The sequence below is a fragment of the Phaseolus vulgaris genome, chromosome 7 (assembly GCF_000499845.2).
Source record: "Phaseolus vulgaris cultivar G19833 chromosome 7, P. vulgaris v2.0, whole genome shotgun sequence".
Classification (NCBI taxonomy): Eukaryota; Viridiplantae; Streptophyta; class Magnoliopsida; order Fabales; family Fabaceae; genus Phaseolus; species Phaseolus vulgaris.
Window position 1 is genome coordinate 52,461 of NC_023753.2, and position 26,219 is coordinate 78,679.

Consider the following 26,219-nt stretch of genomic DNA (forward strand, 5'->3'; position numbering starts at 1 on the left):
AAGAATAAAGCAAATATTTGAAGTAACAGGACTAAAATAAAAGCTTAAAAAAGTTGTGAATAAAATAAAAAAGAAATGATATTTTTGAAGATATTCGTTGTAATGAGATAAATGTGTAAATTTGGGGTGGAAGGGATAGGATAGTAATTTGTGTGGTGACGGAATAGAGTTTGAGAAATGCGGTGGGATAATGATATATATGTTGTTAGAGTGGCAGTGGCAGTTGCAGACTCAATCCATGGCAGCTGCATTTGCATCTTCGACTCCCTCACTGAGACTGGTAATCACTACCCTTGCTCTCGGTTCAATTCAACATTATTATTGTTTATGATTTATGATGTGATTCGCTTGTGTTTGTGTTGTCAGTCAAATTTTGGAGAAATCAAAGGTTTGCACCTTCCTAACCCTAATCCTAATAACCTCAAGCTTAGGAGGCGGGGGTCTGGGTTTGGCGGTTGTTATGGAGTGACATTGAGTGTGAGAGAAAGGGCCGTTGGAAGGGGTTTGAGGGTTCGGGCGAGTTCTTCTTCTTCGGGGGAGGACGCAATTGTTCAGGCCAAAGTTACTCAGAAAGTGTTCTTCGACATCGGTATCGGAAATCCAGTTGGGAAGCTTGTGGGAAGGGTTGTGATTGGACTGTATGGCGACGATGTTCCCCAAACAGCTGAGAACTTCCGCGCCCTCTGCACCGGAGAGAAGGGCTTTGGCTATAAGGGCTCTTCCTTCCATCGTGTCATCAAGGATTTCATGATTCAAGGAGGCGATTTTGACAAAGGAAATGTATCTATCTATCTCTATCTATCTTCTCTTTCCCATTTTCCCATTCTAATTATTTTCTAACCATCGTATATTCCAGGGAACTGGAGGCAAAAGTATATATGGTCGCACTTTCAAAGATGAGAATTTTGTTTGTCAGTCCCTCACTCCCTTACTTTATCCAACCTTTTCTTATTCTTATTCTTATTTGTATTATTAAACAAATGCCACTGCAACCTCTTCTCATATATTAATCTGAATGTTATTTATATTGCAAATATATATTAATAATACTCGTATCTACAATATCTCCAGTGTCTCATACTGGACCCGGGGTTGTTAGCATGGCAAATGCAGGTCCCAACACAAATGGGAGTCAGTTTTTCATATGCACTGTCAAGGTATATATCCTCGTCTTCTATATTTCCAATTATCCATGTTCTTCTAATGAAACACCAAGCCACCGCACCTAGACAGATAAGTTTGAGCCACAATGTTGTCTTTCAATGAACGACTGTGCTACATTAACACGAAGACTGTTTTAGCTTTTAAAGATTCCTGCCTTTACAAAACAAGCACGCTTGTTCTGCAACTCATATCAACTTCTAACTTTATTGGCAACTTTTACGTATGCATTTCAAATGAGCCTTTTTTTAATCGTGATTAACATTTGCTAAGCTTTGCATATTATTCTGTGAAATTATGTTTAAAATCATTGATTTCATCCGTGAAAACCCCAAATGTAGAAAATAGCAATTTTAGATATATGATAATCAATGTTGTCAAGATTGCCATTCTACTTAGGATCAAGAGGGGATGCAAGATCATAAATGTAGGATCGTAGGATCTTACCAAAATGTAAAGTTTTACATTTATACTAATATATATGTAGATATATACTTAGAAAATATGAAAAAGAAAACCATAAATGACAACATCAGAGTCGTAACTAGTCACGTAGATATTACATAAGGTTTGCTGGAAAATCATCCTCCAACACATTCTCAGCTGCATCTTCATTAATCTCATCACAACTTTCTCAAGCATGTGAACACCAAATTCATCTATTGGTGCAGCTGATACAGTAGAAGCACAACTAGCATTCACGATTGCAGCAGGGAGAGAGGGTTAAGACTTGAGAGACTTGAGAGATCTGAGTGCAGGATGGACAGTATGCACAGTCGCAGCTAGTCTGAATGCACAGCTACAAACAAATTCAGTAATCAGAACCTAGAGATTGAGAGAGATGGGAGGGAGTGGCCAAGAGACAGAGAGAATGGGGTGGGCTGTGTAAGGTTCTTAGGTCTGATAATGGGAGAGAACAAACTGATTCAGGGATAAAATAAAGGTTAAAATGCTTTCAGGCAAACTAGCTCGCATGATCAGAAAGAAGTCTGATCCCTCAATTTTGCTCCAATCCCACTACAACGGTCCCACTGATTAGGATTTTACTAATGATCCAGCTAGGGAGCAGATTTGTAAGGTCCCGAAATCGAGCTATTCACGGTTTAACTAGTGATTCTTCCTGACAGCATTGATTATAAATTATAGTTAAAAGAACCACATGGTGTCAACAACCTAACATTTGAAGAAATGTTAGAAAACTCTTAATTCTCTTAATCTCGTAAACTGAGGTTGAAATTATTCGTGTTCCTTGGTTTTGATATAATAACCAATTGATTTGATTAATTGGCAGACACCATGGTTGGATCAAAGACATGTTGTATTTGGCCAAGTTTTGGAAGGCATGGACATTGTTAGGTTGGTCGAATCCCAGGAGACAGATAGGGGTGACCGTCCTAAGAAAAACGTGACCATCATCGACTGTGGCGAGATTCCAATTGCTTGAGGTGGTTCTTGTGTATTTTGTTGGTCATTTCCTTTTATTAACTTGTTGAGATTGAGAAGAAACTCCTGCTTTATGGAAATTTTGTTCGACTATTCTTAAGAGAACTTAAGTAACCTTTTTTCATACATAGCCAATAAACTTTTAGCAGTCACCTGTGTTCTGGTAGAATTACTGTTTGAGCTGTTGTTAAGTTGAAAATTTTAATACCTGTTCGAATGGTATCTCCTTAAACCAAAATGCAGATGGGGAAATGGATGTGAAGAGAATTATTAGAGCCTTCTATAATATTCACGGTCAATTTTAATATTATTGCTAGTGAATTATGGTAGACTTTTTCTGAGCAATTTTTGTGTTATCTTGATCGGATTTAGATTTTTTCTCGGCCCTTGAAGAATTTCATATAATTTTATCAGAGGATATTCTTCCTTTAAATTGTAATATTCTTATCTTTTAGATTAAGAATAAAATAATTATCAAGAAAAGAAATAGAGAGGATAAAAATAAAAGAGAGATAAACTGAAAAACATGAGTTTTTGAATAAAAAATATAAGAGAAGGAATGAAATACTTTCTGCCAGCTATCTATCTGTCTGGTACAGGGAACTTTTTTTCACCTCATGTTTTTGTTCTAGGCTCCATAAATATTAAAATCTCTACTGTAAGTCATTATTTTTATAAAAGGAAGTTTTCAAATTATGTCATTCGAAAGAATTCTAAATTTTACAACTTGAAACATGTATGCTCGACTTTCTTTCATGAGTCACAACACAACAGTTACACAAGAGGTAGTGATGTAACTCTCATGTAATGTTGGCACCTTCCACTTGTTAAAAAAGAGTTGGATGAAAAATAGTTAATGAATAAAAATAAAAATGAAACATGGTCAATGGACGAACTTTAAGATAAAAGTATAAATAAATCAATAGTAATATTGTGAATCTCACAAATTTTTTTTAAGTTATTTTTTTTTCTCAATCTATCCACATCTAAATATTTTACATTAAAGTCATCGTCTTTCGTTATCTTCTCATCAATTTTCAACATAGAATTGGAGAAATTAATGTGTGGTATGAAATGAGTGTTGATTGATAGGCAGTTAAATGTGGAGTGGATGATGATGTTTTGTAGATGTTTGTTGTGGTTGTCTTTAATATGGATACATGTTTTTCTCTACATAAAGTTTGAATCCTTCACTACCCTTCAATCACATCTAAACAACAACACAATAACATATAACATACACTTCAATAGGATGTTACCACAATTCATGCAACCTATCATTTACTTCTCTTCGCTCCTTTTTCATCCAATAATCAATCATATCAACTGCATCATACTTATTATTCCTCTCAATAAAATATTTTACTTTATGATTATTTTATTATTTTATTTCTCTTAATATATCTTTTAATAATGAATTATCTGACCCTCTATACAAGTATAATTTATTTACTCTTTTACATCAAAGGATAAATCAACAAATACATGTGTGTTCCTTGTATGTGTTATGACTTAAATACTAGATAAGTTCCTACAATTTATTCCCATGTATATTATTTTACTATATTCAAAATATAAACATAAAGACTCAATCTGCTGTGTATTATTTCTTTTTTAATAATCTTTTATTTTAATTTAACATTTCTCTCTCTTAATGTTACATTACTATAATAATTATTCATCGACCTCATTTATATGTTAAAGATATCGTGTTAGTCTTCTATCATTAATTTTTTTTCTATTACCCACACATGGGAGAAAAATAATAAATAACATAATAATATTTAAATAATTGAATTTACTTCAATTTTAACTAGTTTCAAACAAACTATATTGATGGAAAAATAAGCATTAAAGAAAAATCACAATAAATTTCATATCTTCAATACTCGGAAGATGATTCTTAATAATAATTATTATTTTATTCTTATAAAAGTTGGAAAGGTCTTGGTCCTTTCTTGAATTTTTCGCTAGGTGTTGTTGATCGTGGTAGATGATGTTGTGGGATCTCAGTCTTTGGTCGTTGTGTGTGATGTATATGTAAAAGGTATTTCGATGTCTAAGTTACGTTTGATATAAGGTAGGTGAGTGTAATAAATATTGTTTAATACGTATATTTATCTTAATTGATATGTCTATTTATAGAATCGCAATGAACATCTAACATTAGACCGAAATAAAAGTAAGTTATCGAATTAATCTTTAAATTTGGATAAAATTTTGTACTTTATCAAAGAATTTGATAATGTTAAATTTTAAGAAGTTTTATTTCAAAATTAGATAAATATATTGATTATTAGTTAATACTTACTTTACTCTCTCTCTAAACAAGTTCAACATTATAGATATACTTTGCATTTGAAAATCATTATTTAAAATCCATTCTTCACTATAAATATATATTATATTTATATATGTGTATTTATATTTTTTACTCAATGACAAGTTGCTATCATATAAATATATGGATAAACTATTCATCTTCTCTAGTGTAGTGTTTGGTAAAACATACACACATATTTTATATATTGAAATATTATCTCTCCTATTTTTCTTATAGAATGTCTGTTAGATTCTATAGTTTTCATTCATTCCTTATTTTATTAGTAAACTTTCAATAAACTAAGACTTACTTCACCTATTTTATTTTAAAATAAAATATTTACTAAAAATTAAATAAAAAATTATACAAACTAAAATTTAAAATATAAAATGTGTTATCATATTTCCTAACATTGCTTTTTAATATAAAAGTTCACAGATTTAAAAAATTAAAAAAATTAAATTTTGAATTAGTTTTAAATATTTTGTTTGAATAAAATAAGATAAATTTATTGAATTTTGATTTTATTATTTTAATACTAATTATAAAAAAATATTTTAAAAGTGAACAATTTGTGCAAATTCACAAGATACTAGTTTATGCTATTTTTCAACCAAATTTGACTAAGATTATTTTAGTTAACAACCATAAACAAAATTAAATGAAAAGTTTCATGCTAACCATAAAGTTTTTTTTTTTATGTCGACCATAATTACTTTTATTTATATCGATTCATGATAATTCTTTTAAAGTTGTTGGTTATAATTATTTTTTATGTGTCGTTTCAACAAAAATTCAAAGTGACATTTGGTAAAAAAAATGCTAATTAAGATTGACCAATTTTTTTCTCAGACGACATTAAAAAAAACATTATCAACTTTGACTACAAATAACATCAATGATGTTAATTGGAACATAATTTTTGTAAACATCAACCAAAAAATAATCCCAATAGACATAAAAAAAAAAAACAAAAAATAATCCCAATAGACATAAAAAAAAACAAAAAATAATCCTAATAGACATAAAAAAAACACGCACTTGACATTGTTTGAAAAATAGTCTTGTTGGCATTAGTCAATAAAATTCTAATTAACATTAATTGATAACTAATTTTGGTCCACATTAATAGATAAATAATTCCAAAGATGTAAAACAAAAATAACTTATATCAATGTCGATTAAAAACTATGCCTTGTATCTACTTAAAATTTAGTCACATCAGCGTTAATAAAAACCAAATTGCAAAATATAATTTTGATTATTATTGGACATAAACACATTCTCAGCTATCATCAAAGAAAAGTTACCCTAGTTGGTATAAATTGAAAACATTGTATTTAATATTGATAAAAAAAAAACACTATCGAGGTTGTTCGATTTTAAACTTTGACCAATATTAATTATAAAATAATATTGATTTCTGTCAATGCTCATAATAATATTGAAAAAAAAAATTACAGCAATTTGATAGAAACTCTAACCAATTGAGAAAATGAAATTGATATAACAATGTCCCAACCTTAGTCCAACCAAAACCAAAAAAATACATTAGCATGAGTTCGTAAAATTGAGTATAAAATTTAAAATTTAAAATCAAAGCAATTTAAAATTGTTAAAAATTATAAAAGTTTGAATACAACTCCTATAAATATATTTTTTGAAGCATGCCAACTCACAACAACAAAAACAGTAACATTCTTGTAAGTGATTAATAATAATTATAATAAGAAAGCATGTGGGTCAAGTCAAATTATTTCCAAATGCAAGAACCCCATTTCAGCAAACAATTAAGCAAAAATCTGCTGTCATTAATTCATTCTGACCATCTTGTCGGTGAGTGGAATAAATAAGAGATTAAAAGCTGATTTAAGATAAGATCACCATGCTCCTCATCCATCTCTATAACATATACATTCATTAATCACGTTACATTAAACTAACCATCAAATTTGTAATCACACTTTTAAGTAAAATGTAATCAAGTGAGATGCAGTCAAAATGATTTCAACAATATTATAATACAAATTCCAAGTCTTACATCAAGTAATGCATGATATGCTTGATGAAATATTTAAATGTTTGGTTCTTCTCCTTTAATAGTTAACTTTTGAGAGTTAATTTTCCAAATTGTGTTCCAACTTGACAAAGGGATACATTTAATCTTAAATACATACTTTTTTAATTGAAAATTGATATAAATTACATTATTTTATTAAAAATTATACGTAATTTTTACTTTAGGGCTTTACTTTTGTATAAATGATATTTTAAAAATATAAAACATGTAAAGTGAAATTTGATATACAAGAATGAAACGAATATAGTTTTGTATTTTATAAAAATTTAAAATGATTAAGTAGTTTAAGTGTAGGAGTTTGAATAAATTAGGGTTTTGAATGAATAGTATTTTTTATGTTGAATATTTTAAGTATGATAAGTAGTTTTTTTATCATTAATAAATAGATAAAATAAAAGAAAACACTTCATGAGTATGAATCAAGTTTCTTAATTTTCAATCCGGTGATAATCTAACAAACATTACAACACATAATTGAGATTAACTATATCAAGTTGACGAAAGTGAAGAAGAATGAAGTAGACGAAAGTGAAGAAGAATGAGATGAAGAATGATAAAAAGTTTAGTTTGTTGTTTGAGCTTAATTATAAGACAGATATCTCCAACCAATCACTTATTTCTAAATAATAATAACAATGCATATGCATAGGATTTAGGGTTAGGGACGAACACGTTAACTACATGATATGCATGTGCATGAATGCATGCATGCATTGATGCATGTATTGTTAAATCGAAACCGGAAAAGGGGAGGCATTTGGTCAGTAGTGGAGTGAAGAATTGAATGGAAAACTGAATTTACTTATATATGAGGAAACATTGATGGATATATGAATTATTATGAGCCTCACAGTTATGTCCACCTTCCACATGATCGGATTAACATTGTTTAGGACCCCACAACCCATAAGGTTACTTGAATCTCGACATACAATAACAAACAACCTTTGTAACTATCTCTGTGTTTTTCTCCTTTTACCTCTCCTCCACCAATTCCCATCAAATACACCATTTCTTTCTCTCACTTTTCCTCACAACTCCCTCAAACAAACCCCAATATTTTGAGCACAACCATCAAAGGATGAAGGTGAGCAAAAAGATCCATTACAGGAATATGCATATATGTTCTTCTAATTCTGTAATTACTGACTTCATGCATTTCTTTGCTCCAGTTACTTGGGTGGATGCACCGAAAATTTCGCCAGAATTCCACTGAACCCTTCAAAGACTTAGTCATCGGTACGTAAGTTTTGTTGCAAATCGCACTTCAAAACTAAAAAAACATATATAAGTGGTGTAAATCTGAAGAGTTCTTAATATGTTTGATATGTCGCATCATTCAAGTACAATTTTGACTTGTGCATTAATTACCTTTGCTTTTGTTGTTGTAAAGGGAGTTGTGATGATGAACACAACTATCCGAATCCGAAAGGAAGCTTTGGGAATTACAAACATGTGAAACAAAGTCAGAAAGAGCAGAACCTAAGAAAATCTTTTGCTGGTGTGGAGGACGATGAGTACGAGGAAGATTCAGCGGGTGCGATGTACGAGCTGTTCCACGGGTTCCTGGCAATTGGAACTCTGGGTTCGGAGCAAGTTGTCAGTGATCCATCAACAACGCCGACATTTGCCATATCTGTGGAGAACATAACTGAAAAGGAAGATGAAGTGACTGAGAACGAACTGAAGCTGATAAACGATGAGCTGGAGAAAGTTCTGGGAGCGGATGATGAGTCGTCGTGTGGGAGAAACAGCCATGTGAGCAATGGGAGGAGCAGCCATGGGAGCATAATAACCCTGAGCGGGAAGCCGTTGTTGGAAGGAGAATCGAATGGGAATGGAAGTGCAGTTTGTCCTCTTCAGGGGTATCTCTTTGGATCGGCAATTGAGCTGTCAGAAACCACAACTGTGGCTGTGGCAAAGCAGAAGGAGCACAGAACGTCGCTGGGAGAGCTGTTCCAGCGAAGCAAGCTGGCAGAGGAGAGCATTGGAGGAAACAAGGATGATAACAAGAGAAGTGAGAGGGAAGCTGAGAAATCTGCCATGAATCTCATGAAAAAAAAGCTCAAGAAAAGAATGCTTCACACTTCTTCCCGAAGCTCCTCCTCAGCCACTGCTTCTGCCCAATCTGTTGATTCTGCTTCAGCTGAGAGAAAACTGCATAAGGTACACTTTCACATTCTTTCTTCTCTAATTTTTTCCACTATGTGTGTTAGATAAAAATATCTTATGAAAAACTTACCATTGTCATTTTAAAAATGTTCTTATTCTTATTTTTCCACAATTCAGAGAACTCTAAATTAACACTTTTATTCACCCTACTAATCTTAAAATTTAGAAAACCCTAAAAAATAATACATGAAAATGATGTTTTGAAAACCTGAGAGTTGTATATAACTTTTGATTAATTTATGATTAGCTTATAGGATGTAGCTAAAAAGGGTGGTGTCAAAGAATAGCTTTCCATAGTACATATATTTACTTGTATTGCACTGATGTTTTGGGATAAGCTTATTAAAGAGAAAAAGAAATTGTGGGTGGCAGATTCTGCACATGTTTCACAGAAAAGTTCATCCTGAAAATTGGACGGGTGCACAAAAGTGTGATAAATACCAAAAGAATGAGAACAAGAAAACAATGAATGAGGTGGTGCATGGAGAGGAAGATATAATGATACACCCGAAAAGAGCAGTGTCAAAGGAAAACATCATGCGACAGTATTATAAGATTGCTCTTGGCTGTGAAGATTCATCTGACAACAAGGAGCACTGGATCAAAACAGATGCCGATTGTAAGCATACAATTATACAAATACCATTACGTACTTTATGCATATATATATCATGACTGAAAATATTGTTAATTATACTGCAGACTTGGTGTTGGAGCTCTAAACACAAAGGATCGTGGTGGAGATTATTTGTAAGATAATATGATATGATATTGAAAACAGTACGTTTGGGAGAAGAAGTAAATAAGAGAGCTAGTCATCTTCCATGGCTACTTCTTAGTAGTGTATGTATACAAGTATATGTTCCGTATAGTAATAGTATAATCATAGACAATATATATATTTGTGGTTGAAATAAAATTGTATAAATTAATATATATAAAAGATAATGTATATGGTGTGCAATGGAAGGACAGAAGCAACATTGGAGATTGAAAGGACTGATATGTGTGCAGAGTATCTCACTTCTTCATTTCTATGGATCTTTATGTTTGTTTCAAACTTACAATCTTTTCTCTTTGGCTGCATTCCATTAACTATTTACAATTATAAATTGGAACACTCACACCAAAAATAGGTTATAAAAATTCATTCTTATCATTATATATATCTTGATTATTTATTACTAAATTCAATCAAAATTATTTTTTCATAATACTATTCCTTTCTATTTAACATGTCTGATAAAACTCTTTCTAATAAATAACATATGTTCACATATTTAACACTATTTTTTTTTAAAGTACTTCATGTAATTTAGTTAATTACAATCGATATATTTGTTATTTAGACTAAAAAAAGTTCTCTAATTGTTTTTCACGTGTAGTACCGTATTTTTGTTTTCAAAACACGCCGTCAAATTTGAAAAAAAAAATGCTTATCACATTTCAAAATACGATATGTTTTTTATATGGAATATGATCGTATTTATTTGTTAATATTGTACTTATATAAATATTTTTTCACATATGTTTTTATTAAACTTCGAATAATTAATATTTCTTCATTAACTTTATTAATACATCACTTATATGAATGTAAACATATAGCAATATTTTTCTTACATTTTTTTTTATCAGCATATTTTTCTTACATAATCTTAACTATCATATTTACTAAATACACTATATTTATTGAATCTAATAATCATAATAATATATTTTTAAATTGAATTTTATACATTAATAAGTTATTGTTATTAAATAAAATATGATTATAATTATGTTCCATTTCATGATATGTTCAACTAGTGAAAGGATAGTTCATCATTCCATTATTTGTCTTAATACAAACGTAATTTTAAAACCATACTTTTTCAACAATAATTTCTAACTAATTGGTAGTGTATTTTTTATATGAAAATATGAAAAAGAAAATCAAGACTTGTTAAAAACATGGCATAAAATCTGCATTGAACTTGTTATATGCTGACGTATTTACGAATTAAATTATATATGACATTAATTAGCTAATAACCTTTAAAGTTGTAAATTACAATGTCAAAACATTAATAATAAGATCATAGAATTTGCCATATAAAATCACACAAAGTTATGAGAAAATAACATCAAATATAGTATGAGTATTACATGATAGAAAAATAGGGAGTTCAATAATAAATTATTATTAGGTGAAGATTTATGTACAACAAGGTAACAAGTCAGAAATACCGGAATATGATTCTAATAAAAGAGAATTATTTTAAAGGTTAAAATAATTATTTTTAAGAATTTGCTCTATTTACTATTGAGGCGAAGGATGGTGTTAAATTTATTATTTTGGACATGATGAAATTTGAAGTGGTGTAAATGAGAAAGATAATAATAAATACACCATCTCTTTCTTCAACCCAATCAATTTCAATTTTTATGAGCAATAACCCAGTCATTTTCAAATTTACCTTTAGAATTAATTGCTTACGTTGGACTTTATTCTATTAGTGTTTTAAGTGTTTATACACACTCTTTTTTTTTCGCCTTTTTTTAATGATTTTCACTTTAACTTTTATACTCTTCAATTCAAATATATCTTACGGTTTACCTAATTTGAAACATTAAATAAAAAGATTGAGTTTTAAATTGTCCAATCAATAATTGAAAATATCACATTAGAATCTTCATTCCTAATAACCTCATTGTAATTGTAGTGAAATTAAACATCATATATATGTAGAATATATAGAATATGCAGAATATATAGAATATATGTAGAAGTATATTATTACAAAGACATGATTTATAGGATGATTGGTGGAAAATGTTGGTGTCATCTATTCAAATATAGAAATCAACTCCTTATCAATTGTGTTGTAACTAATATTGTATCAATTGTGTTGTAACTAATATTGTAGAGCTGACAACAACTTATAGTTAAACACTCTAACCTTGATCTAACGAGGAAGGATTAAAGTTTACTTAACTTCTGATCATAGAAGACCAACTTTAGTTGTCATCAATCCTAACACAAAAATATAGGTGTTTGTAAGTATAAATAATACCACATCACAATTAAGTGCATTTTTATTTCTTACTTCACCCTCATAATCTCAAGACAACATAATCAATGTAGGTGACTAATATAAAAGTGTCAACAAATCCACAATCACAATCTCTCTTACAATCGTCGTAAATATTCATTTACCATTATCTTGATAGACACAACCTCTTGTCCTAATAATTATTTTGTATATTAATAATTTATATACTACATAAATCAAAAGAACAATTTAATTAAATTTAAAATGAAAATTAACTATGAATTAAATAATTCTAACCGTATATTTCAAAAACAAAATAAATTTCGGATTGTATAATTCCTTTTGAATTTTCAAAATTTATATTTTTCAAAAATAAAATACCTCATAAATTATCCAGTTCAAAATGTATTTATACATTTAAAATTATAATTTTAAATTATAGAATCTAAAATTATTATGTTTTTTAAAATACATTTTAAATGGAACAAACAACGAAAGGAGGAGCGACGACTACGACACTGTTTTTCTACAAGGAAGAAGAAGAGAGAAATGTAGGTCTAAAAAATATAGGTGAGTAAGGGTAGTTTGGTCTCTTAGCATGAGATGGGGTGCATAATAATGAAATTATGGGGGTGCAGTGGCGTAATAAATAAGAAAGGCTGGCCCAAATAAAGTGAGTGGGGAAAAGGAGCGTCTTGGTTAGAAAGGGTGAGGCGGTGGTGGCAGTTACCGGAGGAGAGAGATGCCGAAGAGAACAACGCACACTTACTCAAGCGAGGATGCGGCGCCGGAGGGTCCACACTCCGATCTGTTTGTTTATTACTGCAAACACTGCGCTTCCCACGTCCTCATAACAGATACCCAATTGCAGAAAATGCCCAAAAGAAAAACCGACAAAGCTTATGTGCTCGACAAGACCAAACATCTCGCCCGATTCAATGTCCACCACGCCGGAAAAGTTCTCTTGAAGAGAGGCGAAGGCAAATTGGAGAAACAATTCCGCATGAACTGTATGGGCTGTGGTCTTTTCGTTTGTTATCGCGCCGACCACGATTTCGACTCTTCCTCTCTCATCTACGTCCTTGATGGTGCCCTCAGCACTGTTGCTGCCGAAACCAACCCACAGGTACATCTCCTTTTCTTCCTCCTCTTCTTCTTCTTCTTCTTCTTCTCTCTCACCCCTTTTCTCTTCAGGATGCTCCCGTTCCACCCTGTATATCCCAGCTTGAAGGAGGACTTGTTCAGGTTGCTATAGAAGTTGAAGATCGTGCACAGCGTTCAGCAATCACCAGTACCCTTTCTCTTCCCTTCTAATTTCATCTACACTTTCTCTATACATTCAATTGCAAATAATGTCATCACAACATTCTATGTCCTTTCAAATACTTTTCGATCACACTATTTGTCAAATGCTTCTAATTTATGCTCACCACGTATGTGCTTACAAGTACAACCTTAATTCTTATCAAAATCCCATGTGCTTGCATATTTCTATGCCTGCTACCCTCTCATATTTGCATACATGGATTAAGAAACAGTGTGGTATTATGGAACAGTAATGTTTTGGAGGCCTTAATTGAGGAGAGGGAATGAAAATGGAACGCAAAGTAGAAAGAATGGTGGGGTAAAATGAGAAATTTAAGAATAATTGCTCACCTTTTCATCCACATTGTAACATGGAGTTGTAAAATGAGAAATTTAAGAATAATTTCTTAATAAAATCCCGTTGGAGGATTACATTTATATTGTTTTTGCTGTATCAGGAGTAAATGCTGATGATGTTCGAGTCACTGTTGCTGCTCCTGCTGCCCGTGGAGAGGCCAACAACGAACTTTTGGAATTCATGGGAAAAGTATATTTAAACCCTCTCTGTTTCTCTTTTTATCGGGTGTGAGTTTTGTCTCAACATCAAGGTTGTTGCCTTGTGACTTTGTGGTCATGGGATATGGTTGCGAAGATGGCCTTGGTTCATCAGTGCATACACTACACATGATCCTCCTAGAACTCTTTGGACTTTTTGGTGGCCCTTTTTTGTTGTTGTGTCTCTTTGTTGAATCTTTCCCTCTGGCCTAAGACTACTGTAGCACTGACAACTTTCCGCTACACATTTCTTACATAGGTTTTGGGTTTGAGGTTGAGTCAGATGACTCTTCAGAGAGGATGGAATAACAAATCAAAGCTTCTTGTGGTGAGTTACATTATTATCAAGTATACCTTCGTGTGAAGCATTCACATTGATATGGATTTGGGATTCATTCCAAACGATACTATTCTGAATAATCATACTAACTCCACTGCCTTAATTATTTCTGTTTCCCTCTTATAAGATTGTCCCTTTGTAATTATTTTCACATTTGACGACTGTTTCAGGTGGAGGATTTGACTGCTAGACAAGTTTATGAGAAACTTTTGGAGGCTGTGCAACCTTAACATTGTCTTTTTAGCTTTAGTTTCCATGGTGTGTCTGGCTTCTGTGAGGTTCTTTTGCATTTTCCATATTAAGCCAGGTTGAATCTCATTTTTTCTGCAAAAAAGAGTGAGGTTTAAATTTCAGTTGTAATGTTTACTGAGATACTAAACGATGCAGTTGGCTACGATGCAATAGAAACCTTACTTGCTATGCTTATGTACTATAAACACATGATTGGATAGTATCAGGGGAACAAAACCTACCTGGTTATGACAGAAACGTATCAGAATCTTTTTCTTTTTTCAATATATCCGGGTAAATTATGTATTGCCCTCTAGTTTCACCATTTGTTAAATATTTTTTTTAAATTTCTGTCACTTAATCTTTGTCTTAACGTTGGTTTAATATAAAATATCAATTTTAGTTTTAATTATTGTTCTTTATCTTGCACATCTAAATAAATTCAGTATGATATATAGGAGAAATGATGTTGTGCTGATAAAAAAAATAAAAAAATAGGAGAAATGTTGTATGAATTTAATTTTGATATATTATCTGCGTAATTTTTGTATCATTAAATAATTAGAAAATATCTTAAAAATGATTTTAAAATAATTATCATTTAAAAGAAATGTTTTCATTGTAATTTGACCTCGTAGTCTTAAGTGTAGCATTTGAGTTTTATAAAGACAGTCTTCTAAATTTAAGACTCTTGTATTAAATAATATCTCAAATTAGAAGTAATTTTTAAATTTAAAATATAAGTAAAAATTATAAAATTATCAGTTTTATAAGATTATTGTATTAAAGCGAAATTTATAAAAAAAAAATCTTAAAAATAATATATGATTGAAAAGACTTTGAATTGGAGATGAAGTTTAAGCGAAGGTAATAAAGTTATATGCAATCAGAACATTCTACACTTCAATGCCTAATAAAACCAAATCCCTGTTTATACCTTTCTTTTAGGATAAATTTTATTAATAAACTAACAAACAACCTTAAAAATATCTATAACAAATATTATTAATAGTTATCTTAATCTTAATATATAAAAGTAAGGTATTATTATCGGTATTTTTCGTCAATTTTTCTACCTACCGTGACTTAATTGTATTAATTAACAATACTTTCATTATTCAAAAGAATCTATTTATAATTTCTTAACTAATAGAATTCGTTACTATTAATTCTGTATAGTAGTTGCTAAAACAATAAAAATTTCAGCATTTAACATTTTTACCGAAACAAATTGTATTAATTATATTAATTTATTCCCTTTTTTAAGCCAATAAAAATAGATAGTTTTACCATTTTTTATCATATTAGAAATGTAAAATTTGTTGTATATGTGATTTATTTTGGATAACAGTAGTTTTTGTTGATTTAATATTAGAAGCATAAACATTATTGATATATATATTTTTGTGGTAGGAATATTTATAATGAAGATTTTGAATAACCCATGCTTTATCTGATAAGAGGATGTGTTTGAATGTGTAGATTGGGAAGGATATTTAGGGAATTTGGTTAAATAAATTCCGCTATTTTAGAAAAATTAATAAAATATTGAAGAGTCACGTGTGCAATGCTCACACTCCAGAATATCTTCATCTCCTTGATTTGAAGAGAAGGAGGAAGAAGAAGAAGAAGAAGAAGAAGAAGAAGAAGAAGACAAGTTACAGTTAGTGTTACGTAATGGATTCTCTGCGTGTGTATGCGTCTACCATTCGCCCATGCTTCTGTGCGTGTGCCCATCCCTCCACTCTCTCCACCTCTTCCTACAAAACCCATCTCAGATTCCTCCTTCCCTCTCTCCCTCCTCTTCGCCCTCTCCATCTCCGATTGTCTCCGCCTCTCTCCGCTGTCTCCTCCCCGGAATCTCAAACTAGGTCATTCTCGCTCTCTCTCTGTCTTTAATTCTTCATTTTTTTATTGCTTACTCCTTCCAACTCACTACTCCAATCAATGTCAGGGACGAACAACAACAAGAAGGAGACAATAATCCTTCTTCTGTCTCCATGGACCGCAAAGTTCGCCTGCAAGTTCGATTAGATCACCAAGTTCAGTTTGGTGATCACGTTGCCATCCGAGGATCCACCAAGGAATTAGGATCATGGAAGACCAATGTTCCCTTGAGCTGGACCAAAAATGGATGGGTGTGCCTCTTGGAATTCAAAGGGACCGATCACATTGAGTTTAAATTCATCACTGTCAAAAAGGACTCTACTATGGTCTGGGAAGCCGGCCAAAACAGAGTGTTGAAATTGCCCGTGGCAGGTCATTTTACCACCGTCGCTACGTGGGACGCAACCCAAACAAATTTGGAGCTGCACCCTTTGGATGAACAACTGCAACTTCAAGTACAGGGGGAGGAAGGTAAACCATACGATGGTGCTACTTCTTCTGTTTCTGAAACGGCAGAGGCAAGTCCCTTTGTAGGTCAGTGGCAAGGTAAACCTGTTTCTTTCATGCGATCCAACGACCATCGAACCCATGAAACACAAATGAAATGGGACACTTCAGGTCTTCATGGTTTGCCTCTCAAATTCGTTCAAGCCGACCAAAACGCCAGGAATTGGTGGAGAAAGGTACTCCAATTCATAATATTCCTTTCCCTCGGTGCCTTCTTTAGAAACCAGTGCCTTTCCTTTTTAATCAGCGTATTAACTTTATCCTTAATTTTCACTTTGAAGCTTGATATCGTGCGTGATATTATAGCTGGAGGTCTGCAAGGGGAAGATCGATTGGAGGCTCTCTTATACTCAGCTATCTATCTCAAGGTCTTGTTCTATCTTTTTCATTCAATCATCCATGCTCTTCTTTTACCATCTTCTGATCCCTTCTGACATCATCTGTGCAGTGGATAAACACCGGGCAAATAACTTGTTTTGAAGATGGAGGTCACCACCGCCCCAATAGGCATGCTGAGATTTCAAGGCTTATATTTCGTGAACTAGAGCGGCACACTGCTCGGAAGGATATATCTCCACAGGTGATCTATTATTACTTTTGACAGTGGATCATGTGGTCCTGATTGCATAATAGATGTTGCTGATATTTCACAAAAATTATACGAGAGTCGGTATTTATGTCATAGGTTCTGCATTGTTGTCTATTTTATATGTCTTTATGTGTTTTGGCCTTAAGGCTTGTTTAGATAAACATAGGAGAAAAAAATGTGATGAAAAAGTTACATAAACATTTCTAGAAGTTCAAATTAGTTTATGCATAAGTTATCTCATATCTTTTTTTTTTAAATCTGTCTTTTTACTTGTACTTGTACTTAAGTCAATTTTAACTTCTGTAGAAATTTATTTTATTTTTGTTATTTTCTTCTCTTAAAAGCATTTATGGAGAAGTTTATTCAAACAAAGCCTTATTTAGATTTTTTTGAAGATAACATTATATTTCAAAATGCAGTCAATTAGTTTCAAATCTTCTTAATGTTTTCCTTGTCTTTTTTGTTATAAGTTTTTGCAACAGCTGTCCCGATTTAAATTAGTTGCTTAGTTCAGCCATGTCCTGTCCTTTAAAATGTCTGACATACATTAAATGTGAAATGTCCGAGAATTGGAAATTATTGTTTAAAAGTGTTTTTGAAAACTTGGTATAATATTCCTTTACATTTCCCACCTTTTTTATATCTTGCTGTCCAGTAAAGTTTAAGCTTTATTTCTTTAATTTACCTTATTTTCATTAACATACAGGAAGTTCTAGTCATCCGAAAGATTCATCCATGTTTGCCATCTTTCAAGGCAGAATTCACTGCATCTGTACCTCTTACTCGAATTAGAGATATTGCTCATCGAAATGACATCCCTCATGACCTCAAGGTTGTTCTCCTCATAGTACATGAAATATGAAATCTCATTGCAGTTCAATGTTAATAATAGGTCAACTTTAATCTGTATTGTTTATTGTCCAGTTACAAATTAAGCATACAATACAAAACAAGCTTCACCGAAATGCTGGGCCTGAAGATTTGGTTGCTACAGAAGCTATGCTTGCTAAAATCACAAAAAACCCTGGAGAATACAGTGAACCGTTTGTGAAGGAATTCAAAATATTTCATCTAGAACTCAAAGACTTCTTCAATGCTGGCAGGTTTGATTGACATGAATATGCAGAAGTTTTTGGCTTCTTCACATCAATTTCTCTTTTTATAATTTAAACATTATGTAGTTTTCTCTTGAAACTCCCCCATGATTTGAATACACAATTAATTAGGCCGTTAACCAATAGACTGATCGTGAAACTGCATGAACTTTTGCTGTTCACAGCAAAATCTTCATTTTGAACTAGTCAGATATTTCCGTAAGTCAGAAAATCAACTGATTAACACTATGTAATAGTTTCTCATTTTAAGAGGTCCCATGTTTAATCCCGTTGGAAGCAACTGGCTGTAGAGGCTCCAATAAAAATGGTGGTTCAATGAATTAATCTCCTACATTATAGAGTCTCGGGAGTGTCACGCACTCCACATGTAGAGAGGCTGCTTTAGACTATAGAACTTGTAGGCTGTTCCTACCAAGGTCACAAGACTAAAACCTTTTTGTGCGAAGGCCTACCATCTCTTGTGAATCCTGCAGTAGTTTGAGGGGATGGGGTGAGCCAACAATGAAGTATACTAAATTTCAAGGATATTTTCAAATAATTTGGGCCTGTGTTTAACCAGTGGCTGAAAAATCATAATTTTACACTTTTGAGTGAACATAGTAAACTAAATTTCTAGGATATATTCAAATGATTTAAACTTGTCTTATACTAGTACTGGAAAATCACAATCTGTTGCACTTATGGACGGCTTTGTCATGTTGCATGCAGTCTTGCTGAGCAGTTAGAATCAATTCGTGAATCTATGGATGAATATGGCATTTCAGCACTTAATTCATTTTTGGAGTGCAAAAAGGTAAATTTGCCTATTCTGATTTTATTGCATTTATATTTCTTGATTTGGTCTCAATGTTTGACACTGAAATAAACTAATTATGGAATAAGATGTCATCTAATTCATGGTAGAATAATTAGCTGTTAGAGAGTTAGCTTGTTGGGAGATGAGATACTCGGGAAATGACATTGCATTTTGTAGTCTTTCTGGTATCACAATTTTTGGGTTTTGGTCTCTTGGGCTTCAATTGTGATAAATGGGTCTCAAGTATTGTGAGGTTGATTGAAATATTTCTCAACAAATTATACATGTAGCATAAGAATCATGAAGCTGAAATTTTGAGGTTGTCAAAGCTCTAGTTTGGATAAGAATTCTCTCTCCTTTCCCTTTTTCAATGGGTGGGGGGTAGGTACTGTTGCATTTATCCCATTCATGTGACCATGGTACTCATAGTTGTTCTGATAGTGGCATCTACTGATGAGGGACAATGTTTTGTACTTTTCCAGAATATGGATGCTGCATCAGAATCAAATGCTGCCAGAGAAGACGTAAATAAACTTTTATTTAAAACAATGGAATCTTTAAATGTTCTGAGAGAAACTATTGTAAAGGGTCTTGAAAGTGGCCTCAGGAATGATGCTCCAGATTCTGCAATAGCTATGCGTCAAAAGGTGACTCTAGTTTAATTCAACTGTTTAGCCAGACTTTGCATCTGATTTTCTTTATAAAGAATGATGGAACATATTTTGATTCGCATCTTTTTTTGGGGGGTACAGTGGCGCCTCTGTGAGATTGGGCTTGAGGATTACTCATTTGTTCTTTTAAGCAGGTTTTCGTCCCACCTTATTCCTAATTACTCTTTGTACAATAGTCAGATACTTAGAAGTTGATGTAATATACGAAGGACAGATGTTGCGAAAGGCATGGAGTACTTGTTAACTACTTAGACAGATAACACTAGAATACAATGCATAACACTGAATGCATGAAGATAGATGTTTACTAAACCTCCAAGTTAGCTAAAGAATTATATAAATTATCTTAATACTTTAAACGGGAAAAAATAAGTTTCATGTTGATTTCAAATAACTGTAATGATGCAGTGAAGTCAAGCCACTTGATAAGGATGTAGTATCATTGAACTGTGTAGAACTTGTTTGATGGACATATAGAACTTTTCCAGCCAAAAGCTACTTGTAAATTGTATAACAAGACCTTTCTATTGGTATCACATTAACTTCTAAACACGTGAATAGATTTCTCAACGAGCTTGAAGTCTTGGGAGGTGCTAGTTGGCTGGCCGCAAATGTGCAGTCAAAAAATGTAAACTTGTGGAATGATTCACTTGGAGCCCTTATTATTGGAATCCACCAGCTGAAGTTATCTGGCTGGAAGCCAGAAGAGTGTGGTTGTATTGAAAATGAACTCATTGCCTGGAGTAAAAGAGGCCTTTCTGAAAGAGAAGGTAACTTTCTTGGGTCCTTTCTCTATTGTTGTTTTTAAAAATCACTTAGACATTGTTGCCTAATTTTCATTTTAAATGTACTCCCTTTTGTTCCAGGAAATGAAGATGGCAAGACAATTTGGTCACTGAGACTCAAAGCTACTCTTGATAGATCAAAGAGGCTAACTGATGAATATACTGAAGAACTTCTTAAGATATTCCCTCAGAAAGTCCAGGTTAGAAAGTATTATTATTATGATGATGATTTTAAAGGTCTGCAATTTCAATGCCGGGTGCAAAAAGATACTAAAGAAATATGACATAAAATGAAGCCAAGATGCAACCAAGACTTGGGAGTACACAAATTTAAAAGAAGTCCGCTCACCGGAAATATATAATTAAATAAACACAGTTTGTTAGTCTTAATAACACCCTTAATAGTTGTTATGTGTGACCTACAAACATTACTGAAATAATTACACAACCTATAATCAGAAAATGAGAGAAGTTCAATTCAGAGGTAGGAAATTTGATCGTGGTTCTTCCTTTATTTCAAGCTAAATAGCGATTGCCCTTGTGACACTGGTGCTGTTTAGTTTTCATAGCTGGGCTCCTCTTCATTTCAAGTGCATATATCTTGAAATATACCAACTTGTCATCTTAAATGTTACAGATACTAGGTAAAGCTCTTGGAATACCTGAAAACAGTGTCAGGACATATACAGAAGCTGAGATTCGAGCTGGGTATGTTAATGCATTGTCCTTCATATTTCTCTTTTGGATACATTATCCTTTGCAATTTAGTCAGAGAAAATTTCAGGAAACATAGTCAAAAGCTTCTTCACCACTATCTGTGATTTTTGTTCATGTTTATTCCTGGACTACAGATTTCTTACCAGACATAAGAAGTATATTATGAATATACATATTATATGACTTTTCTTGTACATTTTCAGTGTGATTTTCCAGGTTTCAAAACTATGTACGGTTCTTCTAAAAGCTGTTAGAAGTACACTTGGTTCTCAAGGTTGGGATGTTCTTGTTCCAGGAGCTGCTTCAGGAAAATTGGTTCAGGTACCACTTCCAAGTTGCATTTAGAAATATCGTGAAAAATTTTATTATTATATTTACTGTGTTGTTCCGAGTACGAGAGAGAAACCTTTTATAGAAAAACCTTATTGCATTTACAGAAGTGATTCATCCCTTGCGTAAATATCTTAAAAAGGAATCTATCCTTATACTAAAACTACTGCAACATGGAGCTTAAATGATAATCCTGCATAACTTCATGTCAAAAATATTATGGTGTTTTTTTTTATACCATCAGCAGTTTACCATCAACAATTTTTTTTACTGCAAAGACCACTTGCAACTTATAGCATATTTGTGTTAAAGTAATCGAACCGAAAGACAGACTCATATCTCTCCAGATCCTTCATTCCATAGTCTTTCATCACCCTTCTTGGGTAAAAGCCTCTGAAACTTCCCTCTTGGGAAGATAAAGTTCAGGAAAGCAGTAAAGTACTAATAGAAAGGAGACACCTGGTGTAAGACAATAAAGAAATCCATGAGACCAAGTAATTGCATACCATCAATTATCAAACAGAAGTCTACAAGTTAGGAAAGATAAGAATCTGTAGCCCTCTACACAAGAAAAAAAAGAAGTAATAACGATACAGATACTAACAATGGTAGGGATATCCTCATCCTTGACTAACATGAGTTTGTGTTTCTTTGAGCTAGGTTGAAAGAATTGTTCCTGGTTCACTGCCATCATCAGTGGAAGGACCTATTATCCTTGTAGTTAACAGAGCTGATGGTGACGAAGAGGTATGTACATATATATATATATATATATATATATATATTTGTATTTGAGAGTATATGGAAATATTAAACATATTAATATTTATAAATTCATTACACTGGCAGGTAACAGCTGCTGGGAGGAACATAGTGGGAGTTATTCTTCAGCAAGAACTGCCTCACTTATCTCATCTTGGTGTTAGGGCACGGCAGGCACGTCTCTTTTTCTAAGTATTCAATCAATGATTTTGAAGTTTGATTATCTACAATATGACATTCATACTGCTATTGTTTATTACAGGAAAAAGTCGTCTTTGTCACATGTGAAGATGAAGAAAAAGTTGTTGATATACAAAGGCTTATTGGGTCATATGTGAGGTTATATTGTCAGATAATTTTTGTTATCCATTATTAATTGTTTTTAAAACTGAGCCACGTTTTTTTAAATATTTTGACATAATTTTGTGAGCAGATCTAATGGTATAATGGTTTCCATTTTCTCTTTTCCTGCTTCAATTTAACTTTTCAGGTTGGAAGCATCAACTGCCGGTGTTAATCTGAAGTTATCCTCTTCGATGGACACTGATGACAATTCTTCCATGAGAAGTTCTTCTGATGACAATGTCTCTGGAGTTGAAGTTCCTTCTTTTTCTTTTAGTAGAATCTCCAATTTTGATCAGGTAGAGAATGATAATTTATTCACTTAATTTTTTTGGCTTTGTTGATATTTTAGAGATAAATTCCAGGTTGGTGAAAGTGATAAGGTTTTTTAGGAAAAAATAGTTACTCTCTTCTGAAAAACTGGACAATATTTATTTTTATAAAAAAACTATCTTTTAAAGCAGTTTAAGGAACTGCTTTTTTATAACGAGACAAAATAAATTGTTTCAAAATGTTAATCTGAAAACAGTTTTAATATGGAGAAAGTAGTCCTTGAATCTAACAGCTAATGATCTGTTACCAACCTACGTATCTTGTTGTAAGTAGCACTTACAACTTATCCTGCAATAGCTGCACTTCCTTTTTCCTCCATCTAAACTGTCCCCTCAATCCCTTGATTACTAGTCAGACTACCGTAGATCTTTGCCTGTCTTTGCCCTGTCTCAGAACTCGCAAGCATCACCTCACTCTTGGTTTATATTACGACATGTCTAATCAATCTAACTCTTATTATTCACAGAAAAGCCTAGCATTTATTCAATTACCATTCCCTTAAATAAATCTTCATAAAAGTTACCTCTGATGAATAATTATTCTTTTCATATCAAGGGTGCTTCTTCTGCCGGAGTTATCTTGCTTCCTGATGCAGAGATACAGACATCAGGTGCTAAGGCTGCTGCATGTGGTCTCTTATCATCGGTGTCGGAAGTTTCTGATAAAGGTGAGATTTTTTAACTGAAAATGGTAGTGCTATTAGATCACAATGTTGCTTGTCATTCCAACTATGTTGGCACCACAAACAATTATAAAAGAAAAAGGTAAGATTCAATAAAAGCTATGAGTTGCATAACTACGTCTCTTCAATTCAAGTAGTGCCATATTTTATCTTTCTGATGATCTATTTCGTATGGAATGATACAATTTCCTGTTTAAGACACCCTCTCTGGTTTCCTAACAGTATATTGGAGCTCAAGATTTTGTTTTTAAACTAGCCAGCTCCAGACCATTAGAGAACTGTACTGAAACAATGTAATTGATGTTATGTTTTTTTCCCTTTTATTCTGGAAAGATGTTTTCTAGTCTGACTCTTTTCCTCTAAATGAATTCTTATACTTCATAAAAAAAGGTTAATATTTTTATCCAGTAATTGGGGGTGGAGAAATATGCATACGGATGTGCATGACTTAGCATAAAGATGTGCATTGTGTTGAGTATCAATTCTCTAGTACCTGTCAAAGAGCCACTGACCTAAAACCGTAGATGCAACATATTGGCCGGCAAAGAATATATTTTTCGATTCTAACATGTTCAAGTCCTTCATAAAAAAATGTATTTAATTATAAAAAAATGGACATTTCCAGTTTGAAGGGATTAAATTTATGTGGTTTTGAAGGATGTCCCACCCTCACCTTCTCGCTCCTTAATACTTTTAGCAAATCATATTTCTGAAGTCTGATTTTTTAATGACAGTTCACAGTGATCAGGGAGTGCCTGCTTTGTTTCGAGTTCCTTCTGGGGCAGTTTTACCATTTGGATCGATGGAATTGGAACTAGAGAGGAGTAACTCCACCGAAACATTCAGGTCTATCCTGGAAAAGATAGAAACAGCAAAACTCGAGGGTGGTGAACTTGATGATCTGTGCCATCAACTCCAGGAATTAATTTCTTCCCTCAAGCTACCGAAAGACATCATTGAAAGCATTGGGAAAATATTCCCAAGCAATGCACATTTAATTGTTCGATCCAGTGCCAACGTTGAGGACTTAGCCGGAATGTCAGCAGCTGGACTTTATGAATCAATACCCAATGTTAGTCCTTCCAATCCAACAGTTTTTGCAAATGCCGTTAGCAAAGTATGGGCTTCACTGTACACTCGCAGAGCAGTGTTGAGCCGGCGTGCTGCTGGTGTTCCTCAGATGGAAGCTTCAATGGCAGTTCTGATCCAAGAAATGCTTTCACCGGATCTCTCATTTGTACTGCATACTGTGAGCCCAACAAAGCAGGATAATAATTGTGTGGAGGCTGAGATTGCTTCAGGTCTTGGTGAAACTCTGGCTTCTGGAACCCGGGGTACACCATGGCGTTTATCATCAGGTAAATTTGACGGGCAGGTGCAAACTCTAGCTTTTGCTAACTTGAGTGAGGAATTGCTGGTACGAGGTGCAGGGCCTGCAGATGGCGAGGTTATCCGTTTGATCGTTGATTACAGCAAGAAACCACTGACAGTTGACTCCACTTTCCGTAGACAACTTGGTCAACGTCTTTGTGCAGTTGGGTTTTTCCTGGAGAGAAAGTTCGGTTGCCCACAGGATGTGGAAGGATGTCTTGTTGGAAAAGACATCTTTATCGTGCAGACAAGGCCCCAACCCCTGTAGTCCAAATCTCCTGCTTCGTTGTGCTCTGCTGCTGGGAATCTCTTCCACTGCACATTCAATACAAAACAATACAATGTAGAAAGCACATACATACTTGTCTATGATGGCTGGCATGTATGTACTCCATGGAAATGGTTGGATATGAAGTCACCCCTACCATTGTTTCTGCTGTAAAATATGTAGATTTATATCTTCAAAGACGTTTTGTGACATCATACTACCTAAAAACTTAGCTCCCCACAAAAAATGTTACCTTCATACGTTGTACTCATTCCAATCTATGCAATAATGTCTCGTATTCATATTTAAGAAATAAAATAAAGATGTAGTTGCGTGAAAATCTTTGTCGTGCCCTTGTATTCATGTTTTTTTAAAGTTTTGAGTCATTCTTAAGTATTAATAAGAAGAGGTTTAAGATA

At 33.0% G+C, this 26,219-nt stretch overlaps 4 protein-coding genes across 4 annotated transcripts; all 4 read left to right on the forward strand.

Annotated features, from left to right (window-relative positions):
- The first annotated feature begins 123 nt into the window (after positions 1–123).
- LOC137827712 (uncharacterized) lies at positions 124–2,756 on the forward strand. Its single transcript, XM_068633987.1, has 5 exons — positions 124–280; positions 367–780; positions 857–911; positions 1,072–1,157; positions 2,453–2,756. Exons 1-5 carry the CDS (start codon positions 191–193, stop codon positions 2,603–2,605), a joined length of 798 nt encoding a protein of 265 aa, XP_068490088.1. The 5' UTR covers positions 124–190; the 3' UTR covers positions 2,606–2,756.
- A 5,246-nt stretch (positions 2,757–8,002) lies between these two features.
- Positions 8,003–10,210, forward strand: LOC137829813 (protein LAZY 1-like). The gene is made up of 5 exons (XM_068636741.1): positions 8,003–8,094; positions 8,180–8,246; positions 8,401–9,173; positions 9,552–9,798; positions 9,882–10,210. The coding sequence occupies exons 1-5, from the start codon at positions 8,089–8,091 to the stop codon at positions 9,899–9,901; spliced, it is 1,113 nt and encodes a 370-aa protein (XP_068492842.1). The 5' UTR covers positions 8,003–8,088; the 3' UTR covers positions 9,902–10,210.
- A 2,599-nt stretch (positions 10,211–12,809) lies between these two features.
- On the forward strand, positions 12,810–14,967 carry LOC137828771 (UPF0235 protein At5g63440). Its single transcript, XM_068635454.1, has 5 exons — positions 12,810–13,340; positions 13,409–13,505; positions 13,978–14,066; positions 14,334–14,402; positions 14,585–14,967. Exons 1-5 carry the CDS (start codon positions 12,957–12,959, stop codon positions 14,642–14,644), a joined length of 699 nt encoding a protein of 232 aa, XP_068491555.1. The 5' UTR covers positions 12,810–12,956; the 3' UTR covers positions 14,645–14,967.
- Positions 14,968–16,096: 1,129 nt separating this feature from the next.
- On the forward strand, positions 16,097–26,140 carry LOC137830053 (phosphoglucan, water dikinase, chloroplastic). The gene is made up of 19 exons (XM_068637147.1): positions 16,097–16,516; positions 16,600–17,215; positions 17,321–17,407; positions 17,488–17,619; positions 18,335–18,460; positions 18,553–18,731; positions 19,452–19,536; positions 20,022–20,186; positions 20,292–20,344; positions 20,772–20,980; positions 21,077–21,195; positions 21,633–21,703; positions 21,916–22,033; positions 22,703–22,789; positions 22,892–22,978; positions 23,067–23,143; positions 23,295–23,445; positions 24,035–24,146; positions 24,896–26,140. The coding sequence occupies exons 1-19, from the start codon at positions 16,323–16,325 to the stop codon at positions 25,798–25,800; spliced, it is 3,573 nt and encodes a 1,190-aa protein (XP_068493248.1). The 5' UTR covers positions 16,097–16,322; the 3' UTR covers positions 25,801–26,140.
- The last annotated feature ends 79 nt before the right edge of the window (positions 26,141–26,219 follow it).

Excerpts from the sequence above, each read along its gene's own strand:
- LOC137827712 (XM_068633987.1), top strand. The coding sequence starts at position 191 with ATGATATATATGTTGTTAGAGTGGCAGTGGCAGTTGCAGACTCAATCC. Across the intron at positions 281-366 it reads CGACTCCCTCACTGAGACTG|TCAAATTTTGGAGAAATCAA; the intron begins GTAATCACTACC and ends TTGTGTTGTCAG. Across the intron at positions 912-1,071 it reads CAAAGATGAGAATTTTGTTT|TGTCTCATACTGGACCCGGG; the intron begins GTCAGTCCCTCA and ends CAATATCTCCAG.
- LOC137828771 (XM_068635454.1), top strand. The coding sequence starts at position 12,957 with ATGCCGAAGAGAACAACGCACACTTACTCAAGCGAGGATGCGGCGCCG. Across the intron at positions 14,067-14,333 it reads TTTTGGAATTCATGGGAAAA|GTTTTGGGTTTGAGGTTGAG; the intron begins GTATATTTAAAC and ends TTTCTTACATAG. Across the intron at positions 14,403-14,584 it reads ACAAATCAAAGCTTCTTGTG|GTGGAGGATTTGACTGCTAG; the intron begins GTGAGTTACATT and ends CGACTGTTTCAG.
- LOC137829813 (XM_068636741.1), top strand. Across the intron at positions 8,247-8,400 it reads CTTCAAAGACTTAGTCATCG|GGAGTTGTGATGATGAACAC; the intron begins GTACGTAAGTTT and ends GTTGTTGTAAAG. Across the intron at positions 9,174-9,551 it reads CTGAGAGAAAACTGCATAAG|ATTCTGCACATGTTTCACAG; the intron begins GTACACTTTCAC and ends TGTGGGTGGCAG.
- LOC137830053 (XM_068637147.1), top strand. The coding sequence starts at position 16,323 with ATGGATTCTCTGCGTGTGTATGCGTCTACCATTCGCCCATGCTTCTGT. Across the intron at positions 20,981-21,076 it reads AGGCCTTTCTGAAAGAGAAG|GAAATGAAGATGGCAAGACA; the intron begins GTAACTTTCTTG and ends CTTTTGTTCCAG. Across the intron at positions 21,704-21,915 it reads GAAGCTGAGATTCGAGCTGG|TGTGATTTTCCAGGTTTCAA; the intron begins GTATGTTAATGC and ends GTACATTTTCAG.